At 41.4% G+C, this 19837-nt stretch overlaps 1 protein-coding gene across 1 annotated transcript in view; it reads right to left on the bottom strand.

Annotated features, from left to right (window-relative positions):
- The window catches only part of MBOAT2 (membrane bound O-acyltransferase domain containing 2), a 272749-nt gene that overhangs the window by 169734 nt on the left and 83178 nt on the right, over nucleotides 1-19837 (bottom strand). Inside the window, exons 2-3 of the mRNA XM_040427503.1 lie at nucleotides 16097-16242; nucleotides 15135-15212 (exon numbers count right to left, since the gene is read on the bottom strand). Of these exons, the coding sequence (XP_040283437.1) occupies nucleotides 15135-15212; nucleotides 16097-16242 (224 nt within the window). The remainder of the gene's footprint in view (nucleotides 1-15134; nucleotides 15213-16096; nucleotides 16243-19837) is intronic.

Raw genomic sequence — 19837 nt, 5'->3', positions numbered from 1 at the left:
TTTATTTTTTGGGGACGTTAGAAGGCTTAGAAGTTAAGAAGCAAATCTTAAAATTTCTAAGAAAATTTCCAAAACCCACTTTTTAAGGACCAGTTCAGGTCTGAAGTCACTTTGTGAGGCTTACATAAAAGAAACCACCCAAAAATGACCCCATTTTAGAAATTACATCTCTCAAGGTATTCAAAACAGATTTTACAAACTTTGCTAACCCTTTAGGTGTTCCACAAGAATTAAAGGAAAATGTAGGGATAATTTTAAGCTGCCATGTTACATTTGAAGACCCCCTGATGCGCTCCTACAGTAGAAACTCCCCAAAAATTACCCCATTTTTGGAAACTACGGGATAAGGTGGCAGTTTTGTTGGTACTATTTTAGGGTATATATGATTTTTGGTTGCTCTATATTACACTTTTTGTGAGGCAAGGTAACAAAAAATAGCTGTTTTGGCGCCGTTTTTATTTTTTGTAATTTACAATGTTCATCTGACAGATTAGATCATGTGGTATTTTTATAGAACAGGTTGTTACGGACACGACAATACCAAATATGACGACTTTTTTAGTTTGTTTCAGTTTTACATAATGAAGCATTTTTGAAAAAAAATTATTTTTTTAGTGTCTCCATATTCTGAAACCCATAGTTTTTTTTTTTTTTTGGCAAATGTCTTATATAGGGGCTCATTTTTTCGGAATAAGATTACGGTTTGATTGGTACTATTTTAAGGTGCATATGACTTTATCGCTTGCTATTACACTTTTTGTGATGTAAGGTGACAAAAAATGGCTTTTTTTACATTGTTTTTATTTTATTTTTTTACGATGTTTACCTGAGGGGTTAGGTCATGTGATATTTTTATAGAGCAGGTCGTTACCGATGTGGCAATACCTAATAAATATACACTTTTTAAAATGTATTTAAGTATTACACAATAACAGCATTTTTGAAACAAAAAACAAAATCATGTTTTAATTTCTCCATATTCTGAGTGCCATAGTTTTTTTTTTTTTGGGCGATTGTCTTAGGTAGAGTATTAATTTTACGGGATGAGATGACGGTTTGATAGGCACTATTCTGGGGTGGGTATGACCTTTTAATTGCTTGCTATTACACTTTTTATGATGTAAGGTGACAGAAAAAAAAAAATTTACACCGTTTTTTTATTTTTTGCGGTGTTCATCTGAGGGATTAAGTAATGTGGTATTTTTATAGAGCAGGTTGTTACAGACGCGGTGATACCTAATATGTCTACTTTATTTTTATTTTTACATTTAACACAATAAAAGCATTTTTGAAACAAAAAACATCATATTTAAGTGTCTCCATAGTCTAAAAATCATATTTATTTATTTTTTTTTGGGCGATTATCTTAGGTAGGGGCTCATTTTTTGCGGGATGAGGTGGCGGTTAGATTGGTACTATTTTGGGGGAATACGCCTTTTTGATCGCTTGGTTTTGCACTTTTAGTGATATATTTTTTTTAGCAGTTTGCATTTTATTTTTGTGATGGTGTTCATCTGAGGGGTTAGGTCATGTAATATTTTTATAGCGCAGGTCGATACGGACACGGCAATACCTAATATGTCTACTTTTCTTTTTTCCCCTTTTTTTTACAATTTTTTGAAACTTTATTTTGGGAAGTTTTTTGTTTTTTTTTACTTGAAACGTTTACATTTTTTATTGTAAAACTTTATTTTTTTTAACGTCTTTTTTCACTTTATTTTTTGTCCCACTATGGGACTTCAACATTTCAGGGTCTGAACCCTGTTTCAATACAGCAGAATACATTTGTATTGTCCTGTATTGAACTGTCAGTGTCTTACACTGTAAGACGCTAACAGTTGCCTATGAGACCCAGCCCTGGGGCTGGATCTTCTGGGCTTCCGTAGCTGGCAGTCCCGATGCCTGTTCAAGGCATCGGGGCTGCCATAGCATCCATTGTGTCCCCATCACCGCAGTATGGGGACCCGATGGGGATGTACAAGCTGCCGCAATTCCCCTGTAGGCATACAGGGGGTTAATCCGCCGGCATCTGTGTTTTCACCGATGCTGGCAGATACAGCAGGGGCCCGGCTGCTGGTCGGGGCAGCCGGTTAACCCTAGGACGAGATTGCTCTTCCTAAGGCGTTAAGTACCGGCCAGTTAGGACGAGCATTTTCGGCCTAGGTCGGCAACGTGTTAAAACCTGAAACCGAACTTGGCTTCGGTAACTAATAATTAGGACTCTAGCATAACGTAAACCGAACGGATCCGTTATGCAGGCCATAGACTTTTATTATGATGGAATAAGTAACGGAATGCCTCTAAAGACATTCTGTTATGCACTCTGTCATGGAATTGTGTTATAGTCCGTGGTAACAGAATCCATAACACATTTCAGTAAATACCACACACGAACTTCAAAATATGAAATTTGCTCATCCCTAGCAATAAGACATTATACAGTAGCCTTTGACGTGAATGGTTTGTCCATAGAACGCACATATGAGCGGGTTTCTGGATTTTTACAAATACAGCTCCAGTAAGCAGAGGACCAGGTGAGCAGGATAGGCCAGACAGGTGCTGGTAGTGGGAGACTCAATTATTAGGTGTACAGATAGGGCGATCTGTCACAAAGACCGGGATCGTCGAACGGTGTGTTATCTTCCTGGAGCTCGAGTTCGACACATCGCGGATTAGGTTGACAGATTACTGAGAGGGGCTGGAGAAGATCCAGCGGTCATGGTTCATATTGGAACCAATGACAAAGTTAGAGGTAGGTGGAGCGTCCTTAAAAATAATTTTACGGATATAGGTCAAAAGCTTAGGGCAAGGACCTCAAAGGTAGTGTTTTACTAAATACTACCTGTCCCACGAGCCACACATAAAAGGCAGCGGGAGATTCGGGAGGTTAACAAGTGGCTCAAGAAGAACTGGTGTAGGAAGGAGGGGTTTGGGTTTCTGGAGAACTGGGCCGACTTCTCTGTCAGCTACAGGCTCTATCGTAGGGACGGGCTGCACCTCAATGGGGAAGAGGCAGCTGTGTTGGGGGCGAAGATGGCTAGAGTGTTTAAACTAAGGACTGGGGGAGGGTAATTACGTTATAGGATGGGAAGATAGTGCAGATAGAGACCGGGGGCAAGGTAATGGGACTGGGGAAGGAATGGATGGAGGGACTAGAACAGCTCAGAAGGAAAAGTGTAGGGTACAAAATATACATAAACCTCTTAAATGCATGTATACTAATGCCAGAAGCCTGACTAATAAAACTGGTGAACTGGAATTAGTGATGTGTGAGAAGGACTATGACATAATGGGAATAACTGAGACATGGCTGAATGATAGTTATGACTGGGCAGTTAATGTACAAGGTTACAGTTTGTTTAGAAAGGATTGCAAAAACCGGAGAGGGGGAGGGGTCTGCCTTTATGTAAAGGTCCTGTCTAAAACCCACAGTCCGAGAAGATATAAGTGAGGGACATGAACATCTGGAGGCACTGTGGGTAGAAATACATGGAGGCAAAAACAAAAATAAAATACTAATAGGAGTTTATTATAAACCACCTAATATACCCAAAGAAAATCTACTTCTAAACGAGATAGACGAGACGGAAAATCATAATGAGGTGGTTATTATGGGGGACTTCAACTACCCAGATATAGACTGGGAAACTGAAACCTGTATATCTCATAAAGGAAACAGGCTCTTGGCAAAAACCAAAGACAATTACCTTTCCCAACTGGTTCAAGACCCGACTAGAGGGACAGCCATACTGGACTTAGTATTAACCAATAGACCTGACAGAACAACAGATGTGCAGGTTGGGGGACACCTGGGAAATAGTCACCATAATGTAATAACCTTCCAATTATCATTCAAAAGAGTGTTTCTTCAGGGAGGAACAAAAATACCAAACTTCAAAAAAGCTAAATTTAGCCAACTAAGAGAGGCCATAGGCCTAACTAACTGGGACAAAGTCCTAAAAAATAAAAAACAGCCACAAAATAGGATATTTTTAAACGCATCCTAAAATCTAATTGTGAGGTACATACCTTTTGGGAATAAAAGGTTAAGGAACAAGAAAAAACCAATGTGGATAAATAGAACTGTAAAGAAAGCAATAAATGACAAAAAGAAAGCATTTCAATCACTAAAACTGGAGGGTAGCGAGGAAGCACTGAAAAACTATAAGGAAAAAAATAAAATATGTAAAAAAACTAATTAAAGCAGCAAAACTAGAGACCAAGAGATTAATTGCCAAAGAGAGCAAAACTAACCCTAAAATGTTCTTCAATTATACAAAATGGCAAAAAGTATAAATCTGAAGGTGTTGGCCCTTTACAGAGTGACAAGGGGAGAGTTGCAGAGAGCGATGTGGAGAAAGCAAAGCTATTAATTATTTTTTTCTCCACTGTATTCGCTGAAGAAAATAAACTGTCAGATGAAATGCAGAATGTAAAAGAAAATTCCCCATTAAAAGTGCCCTGTCTGACCTAGGAAGAAGTACAGCGGCGTCTTAAAAAGATTAAAATAAACAAATCGCCAGGACCAGATGGCATACACCCCCGTATCCTAAGAGAATTAAGTAATGTCATAGCCATACCCTTATTTCTGATATTTAAGGACTCTATACTGACAGGGAGTGTTCCACAGGATTGGTGCATAGAAAATGTGGTGCCAATATTAAAAAAGGGTCCAAAAAGAGAGCCCGGAAACTATAGGCCGGTAAGCTTAACATCTGTCGTGGGTAAACTGTTTGAAGGTTTTCTAAGAAATGCTATCCTGGAGTACCTCATCGAAAATAAGCAAATAACGCCATATCAGCATGGCTTCATGAGGGATCGGTCATGTCAAACTAAATTAATCAGTTTCTATGAGGAGGTAAGTTCTAGACTTTACATTGCATTTGACATTGTACCACATAAAAGGTTAGTATATAAAATGAGAGTGCTTGGACTGGGAGAAACTGTCTGTATGTGGGTAAGTAACTGGCTCAATGATAGAAAACAGATAGAAAACAGAGGGTGGTTATTAATGGTACACACTCAGACTGGGTCACTGACACTAGTGGAGTACCTCAGGGGTCAGTATTGGGCCCTATTCTCTTCAATATATTTATTAATGATCTTGTAGAAGGCTTTCACAGTAAATATAAATTTTTGCAGATGACACTAAACTGTGTAAAGTAATTAACACGGAAGAGGACAGTATACTGCTACAAATTGATCTGGATAGATTGGAGGCTTGGGCAGTGAAGTGGCAGTTAAGGTTTTACACTGACAAATGTAAGGTTATGCACTTGGAAAGGAATAATGCAAGTCACCCGTACATACTAAATGGTAAAACACTGGGTAACACTAACATGAAAAAGGACCTAGGAATTTTGGTGAACAACAAACTAAGCTGTAGAAACCAGTGTCAGGCAGCTGCTGCCAAGGCCAATAAGATAATGGGTTGCATTAAAAGGGGCATAGATGCCCGTGATGAGAACATAGTCCTACCTCTTTACAAATCACAGACCACACATGGAGTACTGTACACAGATCTCTCCTATCATCAATTTTTCCCCAGGACTGTGACTGTGATGAGGGGACATCCTCTGCATCTGGAGGAAAGAAGGTTTCTACACAAACATAGAAGAGCATTCTTTACGGTAAGAGCAGTGAGACTATGGAATTCTCTGCCTGAGGAGGTGGTGATGGTGAGTTCACTAAAAGAGCTCAAGAGGGGCTTGGATGTATTTCTGGAGTGTAATAATATTACAGGCTATAGCTACTAGAGATGGGTCATTGATCCAGGGAGTTATTTTGATTGCCTGATTGGAGTCGGGAAGGAATTTTTTTCCCCTTAAGTGGGGAAAATTGGTTTCTACCTCAAAGGTTTTTTTTGCCTTCCTCTGGATCAACTTCCAGAGTTGGACAGAATGGACAGATGGATGGATGGACAGATGTCTTTTTTCGGCCTTATAAACTATGTTACTAAGTTATAATATATGGACAAAAGTATTGGGCCTCCTAATCATTGAATTCAGGTCCTTAATACAATCCCATTTCCACAGGTGTATAAAATCCAGCCCCTAGCCATGCAGTCTGCAATTTGTGGAAAAATGGCTCGTTCTAAAGAGCTCACTTAATTCCAGCGTGGGACTGTAATAGGATGCCACCAACAATGCCAATGGTCTGATGGAGTGGTGGAAAGCACACCACCACTGGACTCTGGAGCAGTGAAGACATGTTCTGCGGAGTGAGGAATCACATTTCTTCTTTATCCGGCTGATGGCCAAGTCTGGATTTGGTAAATGCCAGGGGAACGTTACCTGCCTGACTGCATTGTGCCAGCTGTAAAGTTTGGTGGAGGAGGGATAATGCTGTGGGGTTGTTCTGCAGGTGTTGGCCTAGACCCCTAAATTCCAGAGAAGTGAAATCTTAATTCTTCAGCATACCAAGACATTTTGAGAAATTGTATGCTGCCAACTTTGTGGAAAGAGTTTGAGAAAGGCTATTTTCTCTCCCAGCATGACTGTGCCCCAGTGCACAAAGCAATGTCCATAAAGGCGTGGTTGGGGGAGTTGGGTGTGGAAGAACTTGAGTGGCCCAACCCTTAACCCCATCCAACACCTTTAGAATGAAAAACCTATAAACGAACACAGAGAGTTGATAAGCTATAAAAATAAATTTTTATTGAAGTACATGATTAAAAACATATAATAAGAAATGACAGACAAATCCGTATAAAAAAAAGTGCTGTACAACCCTGGGAGAGCTTGGTAAAGAGTGTGACGTAAACTAGAGCCTGGAGGTAAAGTATTAGGATAAATCCAAAATATAGATGTCTAATCAATAGAGTCAAAAGATGCCATATATGTAAAGTGCAAGTGCAAGCCGCAAATAAGCAGCAAAAGAATCACGGCTCTACAGAGTTCGTGGGTGCGTCCATTGAGTAGACATCTAATTAATGAAATGCGAGAAACGCCATGATAAAGTGCATGTGCCAGCCACATATAAGTGGCAAAAAAACATACCATTATCCTATTCAAAGGCTCATAAGTGATGATGTAATGAATACAATGTAAACATGAAAAGTCACATACAGTGTGGGGCTGTATTATCCTGTATGTAATGTTAGGAGGAAAGGGGTTAGGTTGAGAATCTGGCATAGGGATTGGTGGGGGGGGGGGCGTAGTTTACATTTTTGCCTCAGGCAGCAGAAAGGCTAGGAGCACCCCTGTGCTTTTAACACTGCCAGCTCAGAGACCCCACCCCTAAGCCAAATTTCTGGGTGCTCTCCAGAAATGTATGATTTTCGTTTTTGACATTATTCATAGGATAACCCTTTTATGTGAAATGGACAAGGTCTGGTGCCAAGATGTGGAATCATGAAAAGAGTTAAAGCTGTGAAATCCTATGCACATGATTTCTTCCCATTCGATTTACACCTTTCTCAATAATAATTGTAATTTTAGGAAAGATTTTTTTTCTGATGTTCTTTGAGGCTTAAGAAATAGAAGAGAAGAAGATGCTGATGTCGGTTGAGTTCAGTGCATTTGATGATTTCCTGGTTTCCATAAGACACTGAACACAAAGTACATTTGTAAACTGTTTTTAAAAATGCGTCTCCTGTCTCCGCATTAGCAGATCTGATGGTAAAGCTCACTTCTATTGTGTTTTACATTGATGGGGTATGACAACCAGAAGTATGGGATGTCAAAGCAATTAAAGGGATTCCCTGGGAATATAGAACGATGGCTGAAACATCTGAGCAACAAACATATAAATTCTATTTAAAGGGATATGCCTCATCATGAGACATAGACAATGCCTATCCGAATGGAAGCCAGCAAAACAATCGACTGACTAACCAGGGGCGACCATCTGTAATAACCAGGGGAAGATACATCTGGCCAGACATTTCCCTACAGCAGCTGCTACATATGTAAACCTCTCGCCCAGGCAATTTTTTGCAAATCTGACATGTGTCACTTTATTTGTTAATCGCTTTGGAACGCTTTTCCTTATCCAAGCCATTCTGAGATTGTTTTCTCTTGGCACATTTCATGACAGTGGTAAATTTCGGTCAATATATAGTACCTTTATTTATAAAAAAAAAATTAAAAAATTTGGAAAAATTTTAATTTATCTGCTTTTAAAACAGATAGTGATATATCATAAGATAGTTATTACTTAACATTTCTCATATGCCTACTTTATGTTTGCATCATTTTAAAAATTTAATATTTTTTTTTTAGGATGTTAGAAGGCTTAGAATTTTTAAGAAAATTTCCAAAACCCACATGTTACACATGTTAAGGTCCAGTTCAGAAGTCACTTTGTAGGGCCTTACATAATAAAAACCAGTGATAAATGGCCCCATTTTAGAAACTACACCACTCAAAACTGATTTTATGCACAAGAATTAAAGGAAAATGGAGAAGAGATTTCAAAATGTCACTTTTTTTTGGGCAGATTTTTCCATTTTAATCTATTTTGTTTTGTAGCACAGCAAGGGTGAACGGCTAAAGAAAACTCAAAATCTATTACCCTGATGCTGCAGTTTACAGAACCTCCCCATATATGGTCATAAACTGCTGTATGGACACATGGCAAGTCGCTGAACGAAAGGAGCGCCATATGCTTTTTCGAAGGCAGATTTTGCTGGACTGGTTTTTAGACACCATGTCATATTTGAAGCCCCTAGATGCACCCTACAGTAAAAACTCCCGAAAATGACACCATTTTGGAAACTACAGGATAAGGTGACATTTTATTGGTACTATTTTGTGTTACATACGATTTTCGATTGTTCTATATTACACTTTTTGTCAGGCAAGGTAACCAAAAAATTGCTGTTCTGGCACAGTTTTTATTTTTTGTTTTTTGATATTCACCTTGACAGGTTAGATCATGTGCAAGTTGTTATGGACGCGACAATATCAAATATGTTTCCTTTTATTTATTTTTTTCAGTTTTACATAATAAAGCATTTTTGTTTTTGTGTCTCCATTTTCTGAAAGCTTTATTTTTTTTATTTTTCTGCCAATCGTCTTCTGTAGGGGCTCGTTTTTTGCAGGAAGAGTTTTTTATTAGTACCATTTTTGGGTACATATGATTTTTTGTTCATTCAATATTACACTTTATGGGGCGTGGTGATCAAAAAATTTTCATTTTATTTTTATGGCATTCACCTAAGGCTACTTTCTCACCAGCGTTTTTGTTGGATCAGTCATGGATCAGCAAAAACGCTTCTGTTCTGATAATACAACCGGCTGCATAATTAAAACGGATCCGTTCAGTTCAGTTTTGTCTCCATTGACAATGAATGGGAACAAAACAGAAGAGTTTTTCCCCCGCTATTGAGAGCCTATGACGGATCTCAATAGCGGAATGGGAAAGCGCAAGTGTGAAAGTAGCCTTAGGGGAAAGGTCATGTTATATTTTTATAGATCAGGTCTTTACAGACGCAACGATACCTAATGTGACTACTAGTGTTGAACAAACTTGTGTTTTCAAGTTCAGCGTACAAGGTTCCAGTTATCTAAGAATTCCCTTATGGATTGCGTTACCACGGACCATAACTTATGGTCTGTGGTAGCGGAATCCATAATGGAATTCTTAAACAGAAGTTCGCTCATCCCTAATGACTACTTTTTTTTTTTACATTTATTTCACTTTTACACTTTCATTTTCTGAAAGCCATATTTTTTTCTTTTTTGGGCTATTGTCTTATGTAGGGGCAAATTTTTTGTGGGATGAGGTGACGGTTTGATTGGTACTATTTTGGGGTACATATGACTTTTTGATCGCTTGGTATTGCATTTTTTATGATATAAACTGGTAAAAAATGGCTTTTTGGCACAGTTTTTATAAATTTTTGATGGCGTTCACCTGAGGAGTCATGTGATATTTGTATAGAGCAGGTCGTTAGCACGTCTAATTTTAAATGGTTTTAAAGATGCAGAAATGAATACGCGACTTCGGGTGAAACTAAACTACATGTAGGCAATACATTTTAATGCTGTACGGAGACTGGTTTCTAACAGCATTAAAACCAATGTGTTTAAACAAATTGATTCGGATCTCTGATCCGAAGCTCAGTTCGCTCAAGCCTAGTGCTCACATTTACACTGCCTGGCCCTCTTAAAGCGCAGAGGATGCAGCAGTTGCAGAGTGAGCTGAACCTCTATTCTTCAATACTACATTGCCACTGCACTGATCCCCAGGGAGCAAAGGCCTGAGTGAGAACGTTGTGACACAACACTTCATCAGGGCCACCACCACTCCCATCCTCTAGGGCTCACTGCACTAGCATCACATTTTTTTCTACGAGAGATTAACAGCCTATATTTAAATACTCTAATTATTTTAGTGTTGAATCTATTTTTATTATATAGAAAAACAAATCAATTAAACATGTCAGCAATGACAATAAATACTCTAATTATTTTAAAGCAGGTGGATGGCTTTCTGGATATAATTTTTGAAGTCACTCCGTATATTCTACTTCCTGTCCTGGCTTATTCACTTCCTGTTTGGCCTTTTGGATACCAATTTAGGCAATATTTACTATACAAATAATTTTTCAGAGTTCAGAACTAAACAGACCTTTCCTTATGCTGCAAATCACTGCATTTCAGTCATAAAACGCGTAGCTTTCACTTACATGTAGATATTATTACTAGTGTTGAGCGAGCATGCTCGGCCGAACTGCTGTTCGGCTAGATCATCGGTATTCTCGGCACATTGCCGTGCTCGGCCGAATACTGGGGGTGCTCGAGTATAATTTAATACAATGAAAGTCAATAGGAGACCCGAGCATCAAACCAGGCACCCCCTGCTCTGAAGAAGAGAGGGTGTCTGGTTCACAAAAAGACTATGAATCCAATAGATGGCGCTGTTTTCCATACAAATGGTTTTTCAACTGAAAAACAAGGCAGATTCTGCTAATTTGCATGTCTTTCCCATATGCCCATGTTTATGCAAATGAGTTTTTACATGACAAAACTGTATAGAAAGGTTATTGAATATTATGTTAGGACAATCAGAAAACTTTTTGTCACCCTAATATTGATCTAGGTGCGCAGGTCCACCCAAGCCATCCAACAGATGTGAAGCAACTTTGAGGCTTACTGGCTCTCAGTAAGATGAGAGCTGGTTAGGAATGTCTCATAGTGCACAAGGCTGCCATTGTAAGGTATGCTGACTGTTTCATGTCTCATGGATAGATTGTTGGCTTCCACATACCTGGTTTTTGGCATATAGACTTTGTGTGATTGTCTATGGTATGTCATAGATAATAGGAGTCCAAGACGCATCCAGCCATCCTCTTAATGCTGTTTTCAAACCATTTTGATGGGGTTTCCATCAATTTCTAACATTTTTGTGTGAACCAGACACCCTCTTCTCTCCTGAGCAGGGGGTGCCTTGGGTTCTCCCATTGACTTCCATTGTGCCCGGGTGCTCGGTAGAGCACACGAGCATACCAATGTGTTCGGCCAGAGCACCCGAGCACACAAGGCTTTGGTGCTCGATCAACACTAATTATTACCTGGGTGACTACTACTCAACTGGGTCTTTGAGATGAATTCTGAGTAAAGTCAGCGATTCAATACCAGGGCATTAGAGATATCCCCTTCTCATGAATGCCCTTCTCATTACTCCCCCTTCTCACTCGCTCACTACTTCCCTGCAATTCTTCTTTCAGGTAATTATAATTATTACGCAATAAAATATAGATGAACTGTGGCAATTGCCAATTTCCAATTTTAATGGAACAGTTCACCGTAAGTAATACCATTTACACATGAACCGAGAAGAAGATCAATTGTGACAACAATACATTATCAGGAGAAGCAGAAAATAAACGTTACATTTATCAGAATAAAAAATACACACACTCAGATGTGAGTAGTATGTGTGTCTCCACAAATCCATTTTTTCCGGTATATGTGCCTTACTAATGACATGGCAAGGATGGCGGGAGGGTTGGTCCATCCCGGGTGCCAGCTCTCTGGAGGGTGCAAGAAGCGATGAGCGCTTCCATCAATACAGATGGAAGTGCTCATTGCTGGGGCGTCGGGGAGCTGCAGTCGTATCACTCACTGACTGCTCAGCTCCCTGTGCTCCTTCTCTGGTGCACTGAATGGTGAAGCAGGGAGCCTTGTGCTCCCTGCTTCACCATTCAGCCCTGCAGCAATAGATCGCGCTGCTGGCCTGTGTGGGAGGAGCTTGCAGCCCAGGAATCTGCCTGTGCTCATCCCACACAGTGCTGCAGCGCAACCTTTGTCTGCAGGGGAGGCTTTACTACTGTGAAGAGGGAACAGAGGGCATTACTACTATGAAGGGGGCAAAATCGGCATTATTACTGTGAAGAGGCACAGAGGGCATTACTACTGTGAAGGGGCACAATGGGCATTATTACTGTGAAGGTGCACAGAGGGCATTACTACTTTGAAGGAGCACAGAGGCTATTACTACTATGAAGGAGGCACAAAGGGAATTACTCCTGTGAAGGGGCATAACTGTTATGGAGCACAGAGTGGGCATTATGACTGTGAAGGGGCACAGAGGGCAATATTACTGTGAAGGGGCATAACTGCTATGGGGTCACAGTGAAGGCACATCTACTCTAAAGGGGGCACAGAGAGGGCATAACTACTCTAAAGGGGCACAGAGAGGGCATAACTACTGTGAAGGGGGCAGAATGAGGGCATTACTACTATGAAAAGGGCACAATGGGCATTACTACTGTGAAGGGGGCACAGAGGGCATTACTACTGTGAAGGAGGCACAGAGGGCATTACTACTGTGAAGGAGGCACAGAGGGCATTACTACTGTGAAGGGGCATAACTGCTATGGGGTCACAGTGAAGGCACATCTACTCGGAAGGGGGCACAGAGAGGGCATAACTACTCTGGAGGGGCACAGAGAGGGCATAACTACTGTGAAGAGGGAAGAAAGAGGGCATTACTACTGTGAAGGGGGCACAATGAAGGGATAAGTATTTTGAGGGGGAGGTACAATGTGGGCATAACTACTGTGAAGGTTGTACAATGAGGGCATAAATTCTGTGAGGGCGCACAGTGTGGGTATAACTAGCGTGAGGGGGCACAATGTGGATATTATTAGGGGGCACAAATCTGGACATAACAACTGTGAAGGTTGTGCAATGGGGACATTACTACTGTGAGGGGCACAATTTTTAAAAATATTGGGGGAGACACATAGGACTTTGTTTTTTTATGTATTTTTATAGTATTTTTTTCATAAAATGTTTGCAATTTTTTAAATTTTTGAACAGCAGAAAGTACATTTCACCTTTGGTTGTATTCATATAGGGAGGTATACGGGTTATGGTCGCCGGGGGAAGAGCTAGAAGCTGCAGTGTGAACTAAGCATGGCATTTTTTATTTTTTTATTTACATTTTTATATACTTTGTGACCCCCTTAAGGCCATACAAGATCTTTGGGGGGCATTATAACATTACATTTTTTTATTGCCGATTTCTCCAGTCAATGGTGCTGACATATTAGTCCTAGTTGCTGGGGAATACAGCTACCAGAGAGGTTTTAACAAGGTTGTTGAGCAGGTCGCTGAACAGCCAATCTGGGTCTGCAAAGACTCAACAGCTTGAGTAGTTACCCTGTCCCCAGCGACTTAATGGAAAGGGAACAGAAAAAGCCATTGCTTAGACAATTTTTCAAGCAGCATGTGGCAGACTCCCTAATTATATGCAAGAAGGTTCTCTGGTCAGATGAGACTAAAATTTACCATCATGGCCATGATGAGATACGCTGAGTGTGACACAAATTCAACACTTCCCATCACCTCAAGAACACCATTCCTACAGTGAAGCATGGTGGTGGCAGCATCATGCTGTGGGTATAATTTTCATTGGCCAGAACTGGGAATCTCATCAGGATTGAATAAAAGATGGTAGGCAGTAAACATTGACCAGCCTTTGGTATGTCCAAGACATCGTAGAACCAGTTCTACTGCCCTTTTTGACAGAAGAGTTTTGGTGGTCTAACAAGATAAAGCCTGTCCACATGCTGTCCGCACCACACAACGTGCTCTTCAGGTTATCCACCAGCTCCCCTGGCCAGTTCCATCACCAGATCTCTCCCCTGTTGTCTGGGACTAGATGGGCTGAAGGGTCTGCCATGCACAACAGCAAAAAACCATCTTGGCTGAACTACAGGTCCAAGTTGAAAGAGCTTGGAATGACGTATCATAAGAGGATATCCAGCATCTGTATGACTGTTATCGTGCTAGAGTGGCAGCTTGTATCGCAGCAAGGGGAAGTGCCCCCCAGTATTAATGTGACCCTGTCTCAACATATACCCAGCTGCAGAACCCAAAATAAAATGAGCACCACGTTGGTTGTGTGATCATTGAGCAAGCACCACTAGCAGTTTACACTTGGTCAATCACAGCTAAATAGGTTTTTTTAATTTTATTTAGTGTATATCTCATTAATTTGTATTAAAAACAGGGATTTTTTTAATGATCAAAGAAACTTCATGATCTTTTGTAACAATGTTTAAAAATTCTAAAATTCTCACCAAACTCTATGTCAGCTGGTAATGTTTTGCAGGGATCGTACATGGTAGGGAAAAATTTTGTTTTCTGTTTAAGGTCCTCAACCAAGAGGTTAAAAGTTCACTGGGTTGCAGGTTGTAACAAGGCGAAATAAAGAACCATACAGATCTCTAATGTGCCTTGTCATACTGCTTAATGAAGTGGAGGAAATGGGGCATGCAGGTTGGCAGATTTGCCAGTCATGGGTAGTTGCAGCTGTCAACGAGCAGTGAATAATCCTCTCGGATGAAGCTCCGCACTTAAACTGTTGACAATGCACACAGTGTTATACACAGATCACATTACTATCCTGATATCCAGCTCATGTATAAATCAGGATAACTTATGTTGTCTACTGGTTTGTTCAGATGCACGCATAGAGACAACCAGTACCTGTAAAGGCCATCTTTCCAGTGTACACTGCTTCATTTATGAGTCCCCAATTTAAAACCACAGTACAAAACATGACCTGTCATTGATTGCTATGGAAAACCCTCTGTTCACCTAATTTCCCCATAGAAGTACAATGAGGTATAGTATGATCCAGTCCTCAAGAAGTAAGTAAATATCTGAATATCTTACTTGTGCATATGTTCCACACCTATAACGATCATGATGAAATAGGAGATACCGCTTTGCACAATAAAATGTAAGGCATACCTAAGGAAATTAAAGATATTAGGTTACTGTCCATAAACAACCCATTCACACCATATAAACAACTCTCCATATAATATACATTACACTAAGGCCATGCTATGTACGGGAGAGTTTATGCCAGCACATGGAGTCTCCTGCAGCTCTGTCCTATGTGGGAGATGTTCTTCTATAAAAGCCAAAGGATAATCCCTCTAATACTGGATGCAATGGAGTAAGACACCCCCTTCCCCCATGAACATCTACGGTTCGTACTAGGACTCCATACTTCACAAAAACATAATACAGGCAGCATACATCTTGCAGAGCATGTTCAGATTAGTATAGTTCCACAGTTGGTAGCTACCAACTATAAGATGACAAGGATGTCATTCATACTAACAATGTAGGTGGATCTAGAATACCATCTGAATGCTTATTTGGGGACTAAAGACCCCCACGCACCGTTTTTGGCCAGATGTCAGAGAGAAGGATCAGGCATGTTGAATTTCAATGCCCAAACCTTTGATCAGTAAGTTATTGCATATCCAGGCATTATGCCATTAGTATGGTGGAGAAACCCACCATCAGCAAACCCAATTTACCATTAAAAAAACCTATATTACTCTGCCCAGGGTCAGACTGGAGTTCCTTGGGCCCACCAGAGGAAATTATTCTCGGGATCCAACACCCATATCATCAATAAAGTCTAATAGGTTTAGATTTAAAGAAATAGACACTAGTTACAAGTTATTAGCTCCAAAGGCAGCACCAAATAAATTTTTCTCCTAGACCTTTGGGGTCCACTATGGTATCAGACCCTGGGCCCACCAGAGGATCCTCTGATGGAGCAGTTTGCGTAACCATATACTCAAAAACATATGAAAAGGCAAATGAAATCCACTTACCATCCAAAGCAAAAAAGTGCAAGGTACAGGCCCAGAAGGGTTGCAACTACATGTCTGATTAAAGAGCTTGTTTTGCTTGAATTAAGGTAGGTACGAAACCAGATAGCAGCAAGCAAGGCAAATACTTGGCACGCTACAAAGTTCACCTGTGGACAGAAAAAGAAAATCATGATGAATCTGTTGAAAGGATCATCATATTAATTCAAAAATCATAAAGGCTTGAGTCCACTTGTTCACATATATTAAAATTAAACAAATATAAAGAAATACATTTTATCAGGTTCTGTTTTTAAAAACTTTCAAATGTCAGTCATATAGGGGGCATAGACTAATACAGTTCTCAGGAGGATACAGTCACCTCCACCAGAAATGAGGGAGTAACAGGTGAGATGCCTACAGACCCATATCTGTGTGTATAGCGGTACTACCCTACATTATGTACCCTAACAATATACCATACATGTCAGGTCTTTGAAAAATAATGAGATGACTCTGCTGACCCTGTCCCAGTCTATACAATAAAGTCAGATATATATATATAACTTGTTCTCTACTGAAAAACATAGTTGCAACTGTATACTTAGGGTACTTTCACACTAGCGGCAGCGGACTCCAGCAGGCTGTTCTGGCGGGTGAACAGCCTGTCGGATCCGTCCTGCCGCTAGTTCACGTGTGCCTCCGGACTGCCGCTCCGTCCCCATTGACTATAATAGGGGCAGAGTTCCAGCAGCAGCACGGCAGCGCACGCAGAGAGGCAGCCGGACTAAAAGTACTTATAGTCAATGGGGACGGAGCGGCAGTCCGGGGGCACACGTGAATTAGCGGCAGGACGGATCCGACAGGCTGTTCACCCGCCGGAACAGTCTGCCTGAGTCCCCTCCCACTAGTGTGAAACTAGCCTTAGAAAGTAGAGGGTGCTTTTTGTTTTGTTATATAACCCATTCCTTTGGAGCCATGTGCAATTGATTCCCATTATAAAGAAAACACGGGGATCAATGTATAATTTTTTGTGGTACTCAAAGAAGTGGTCACCTATGCTTTCTTTTTTTTTTTAATACTCAAAAAAAGATTTCCTGACATAAACCTACCAATGTAACTGTAAATGACTCACTTTTATTATATGGCTGCACAATATTTGATGCAAGCCAAAAACAAAATGTTTCCTGAACTTTCTCAATTTTTTCATCCTTCTTTGGATGAGGGTAGGTGAGCAGTTTAAGGGGCAAGTATTTAAAGGGTTTCTACCACCAGAAATACTGTTATGTAGCTGACTGACATTAGCGATGCGCTAATGTCAGCACTACATAACAGTATGTTTCTGACATTTCTCCCTTCGGACGTTTTTGTAAAATAAGCACTTTTATAATATGCTAATGAGCCTCTAGGTGCTATGTGGGCGTAAAATCAGCACCTAGAGGCTCAGTCTACTCACACTTTATCCCGCCCAGGTCCCCTGTTCTGCCCGCCCCGCTCCTCTTGATTGATGTCACTGTTCCCTGCAACGCAGACAAAATCCCGCGCCTGCACCGTTCACTTCTGTATTTGGCGCAGGCGCAGTGAGTGAAGGCCGCTCTCCTGATGCCGGCTACGTCACTGTGACGTAGTCGGCGCAGGCGCAGTGAGGAATCCGGCATCATTCACTCACTGCGCCTGCGCCGAATACAATAGTGACCGGCGCGGGATTTCGTCTGCGATGCAGGTAACAGTGACATCAATCAAGAGGAGCGGGGTGGGCAGAACAGGGGACCTGGGCGGGATAAAGGGTGAGTGGACGGAGCCTCTAGGTGCTGATTTTACGCCCACATAGCACCTAGAGGCTCATTAGCATATTATAAAAGTGCTTATTTTACAAAAACGGCTGCAGGGACAAATGTCAGAAACATACTGTTATGTAGTGCTGACATTAGCGCATCGCCAATGTCAGTCAGCTACATAACGGTATTTCTGGTGGTAGAAGCCCTTTAATTCAAAAAAAGGTGTACATTAAATTATTTAGTATATATATATATTTTTTAATCAAGATGATTTAATAAATGAAGGAAGCTCAAAGGGGGAAAGATGCCATAAAACACCTGCATCATGCTACAAGCTATACAAAAAAATACAGGGAACAACAGGCCATGCTGTAAAAAGGACATAAAATTGTGGCACAAAAACATGAATGCGAATTTGCTAATTTCCTGTCACGAGGGTATCAAGAGCCACGTCTGACTCCGTTATACCCAGGGTCAGGAGGTCGCAGCGGGTGGCTGCGCGCTCTATATCTAAAGATCACGTTGTTTCTTAGTGATTGTTTTCTGTGTTTGCCTTGCTATCCTTTTTGTCTCAATCAGGGATCCGTAGCTTCTCCTCCTCAGCTGTTTCTTGTCTGCCACTCCCAACCTCCTTATATTCTCCCCTCACACTTCTCTAGTTGCCAGTTATAGAGCTTCCTGCCTGGACATCTATACTGACCCACTGGAGTTGTGAATCCTGGTTGTCGTTCCAGAGTGCTACCCTCCGGATCCCTGTTGGGCTTCTTTTTGTCTCCTGTTGTCGCCCACCTGGGATTATATGTTGAGTTTGTATTGTCTGTCCTTCCCTTGGTGTTTACCTTTAGAGCTAGTGGTGCGGACTAGTGTTCCCACCGCCCTGTTCACTATCTAGGGCTCAGCTTAGGGAAAGCCAGGGCTTTAGGCACGTGATCGGCGTACGGGTGAGGAACCCGTCTAGGGACGTCAGGGCAGCCAGGTGCCAGCCGCTAGGTGAGTCAGGAGTCACCACCTTCCCTCTCACTTGGGCAGGGCCTTCCTTGTTCCCTCCCTCTGTGTCACGTATGTGATAGTCACGCCGACCGTGATATTATAACTGGCCTTTACTTTTTGAGAAAAAAAAAATAAAAAATTTTTTTTTGTTGTTTTCTTTTCTCTACTTAGAATCCAATATGGATCCTATTGCTGCCTTGGCAAAACAGCTTCAAGGCCTGTCTTTGGAGGTGGCAGGATTGAAGGCGTCTGTCCTCCAACAACAGCAGCAAATGCAGCAGACCGCACCCCCAGCGGTTGCTATGGGTAACCAGGTTGTTACAGAACCCAAGGTTGTTCTTCCTGACAGATTTTCTGGGGGAAGGGACAAATTTGCGACGTTCCGTGAGGCCTGCAAATTATACTTTAAGTTGCGCCCTTACTCCTCAGGTAATGAAGAACAGCGGGTAGGGATTGTCATTTCCCTGCTTCAGGGGGACCCACAATCCTGGGCGTTCTCGTTACCCCCTGGTTCCCAGGCTCTCCGGTCAGTGGAGGGATTTTTTGGGGCTTTGGGTCTCATATATGATGACCCTGACCGAGTCGCCCTGGCTGAGTCGAAGTTACGGAGACTCCTACAGAGAGATCGGTCAGCAGAGGAATTTTGCTCAGAGTTCCGTAGGTGGGCTACGGATACTCAGTGGAACGACCCGGCTCTCAGGAGTCAGTTCTGCTCTGGGTTATCTGAAAGGGTTAAGGATGCACTGGCGCTGTATGAGACCCCCCTTTCCCTTGATGCTGTTATGTCCCTCTCTATCAGAATAGATAGGCGTCTTAGGGAGAGATCGAAAATTCCTGAGCAATTGGTTACCTCTCCCAAGCAACAATTAGTCTGTACTGACTTAGATGAGCCTATGCAGCTAGGCGGAACTTCTCGTCAGGTCCGTCCTCCTGAGGTTCACTGTAGGGGGGGGGGCTTGTTTTTTCTGTGGGGGGAAGGGTCATTTCATTAATGTCT

Source organism: Bufo bufo, chromosome 4 (assembly GCF_905171765.1).
Source record: "Bufo bufo chromosome 4, aBufBuf1.1, whole genome shotgun sequence".
In the NCBI taxonomy this organism is placed as follows: domain Eukaryota; kingdom Metazoa; phylum Chordata; class Amphibia; order Anura; family Bufonidae; genus Bufo; species Bufo bufo.
Note: the sequence above shows the minus strand (reverse complement) of the source record. Positions and strands in the feature narration are given on the sequence as shown.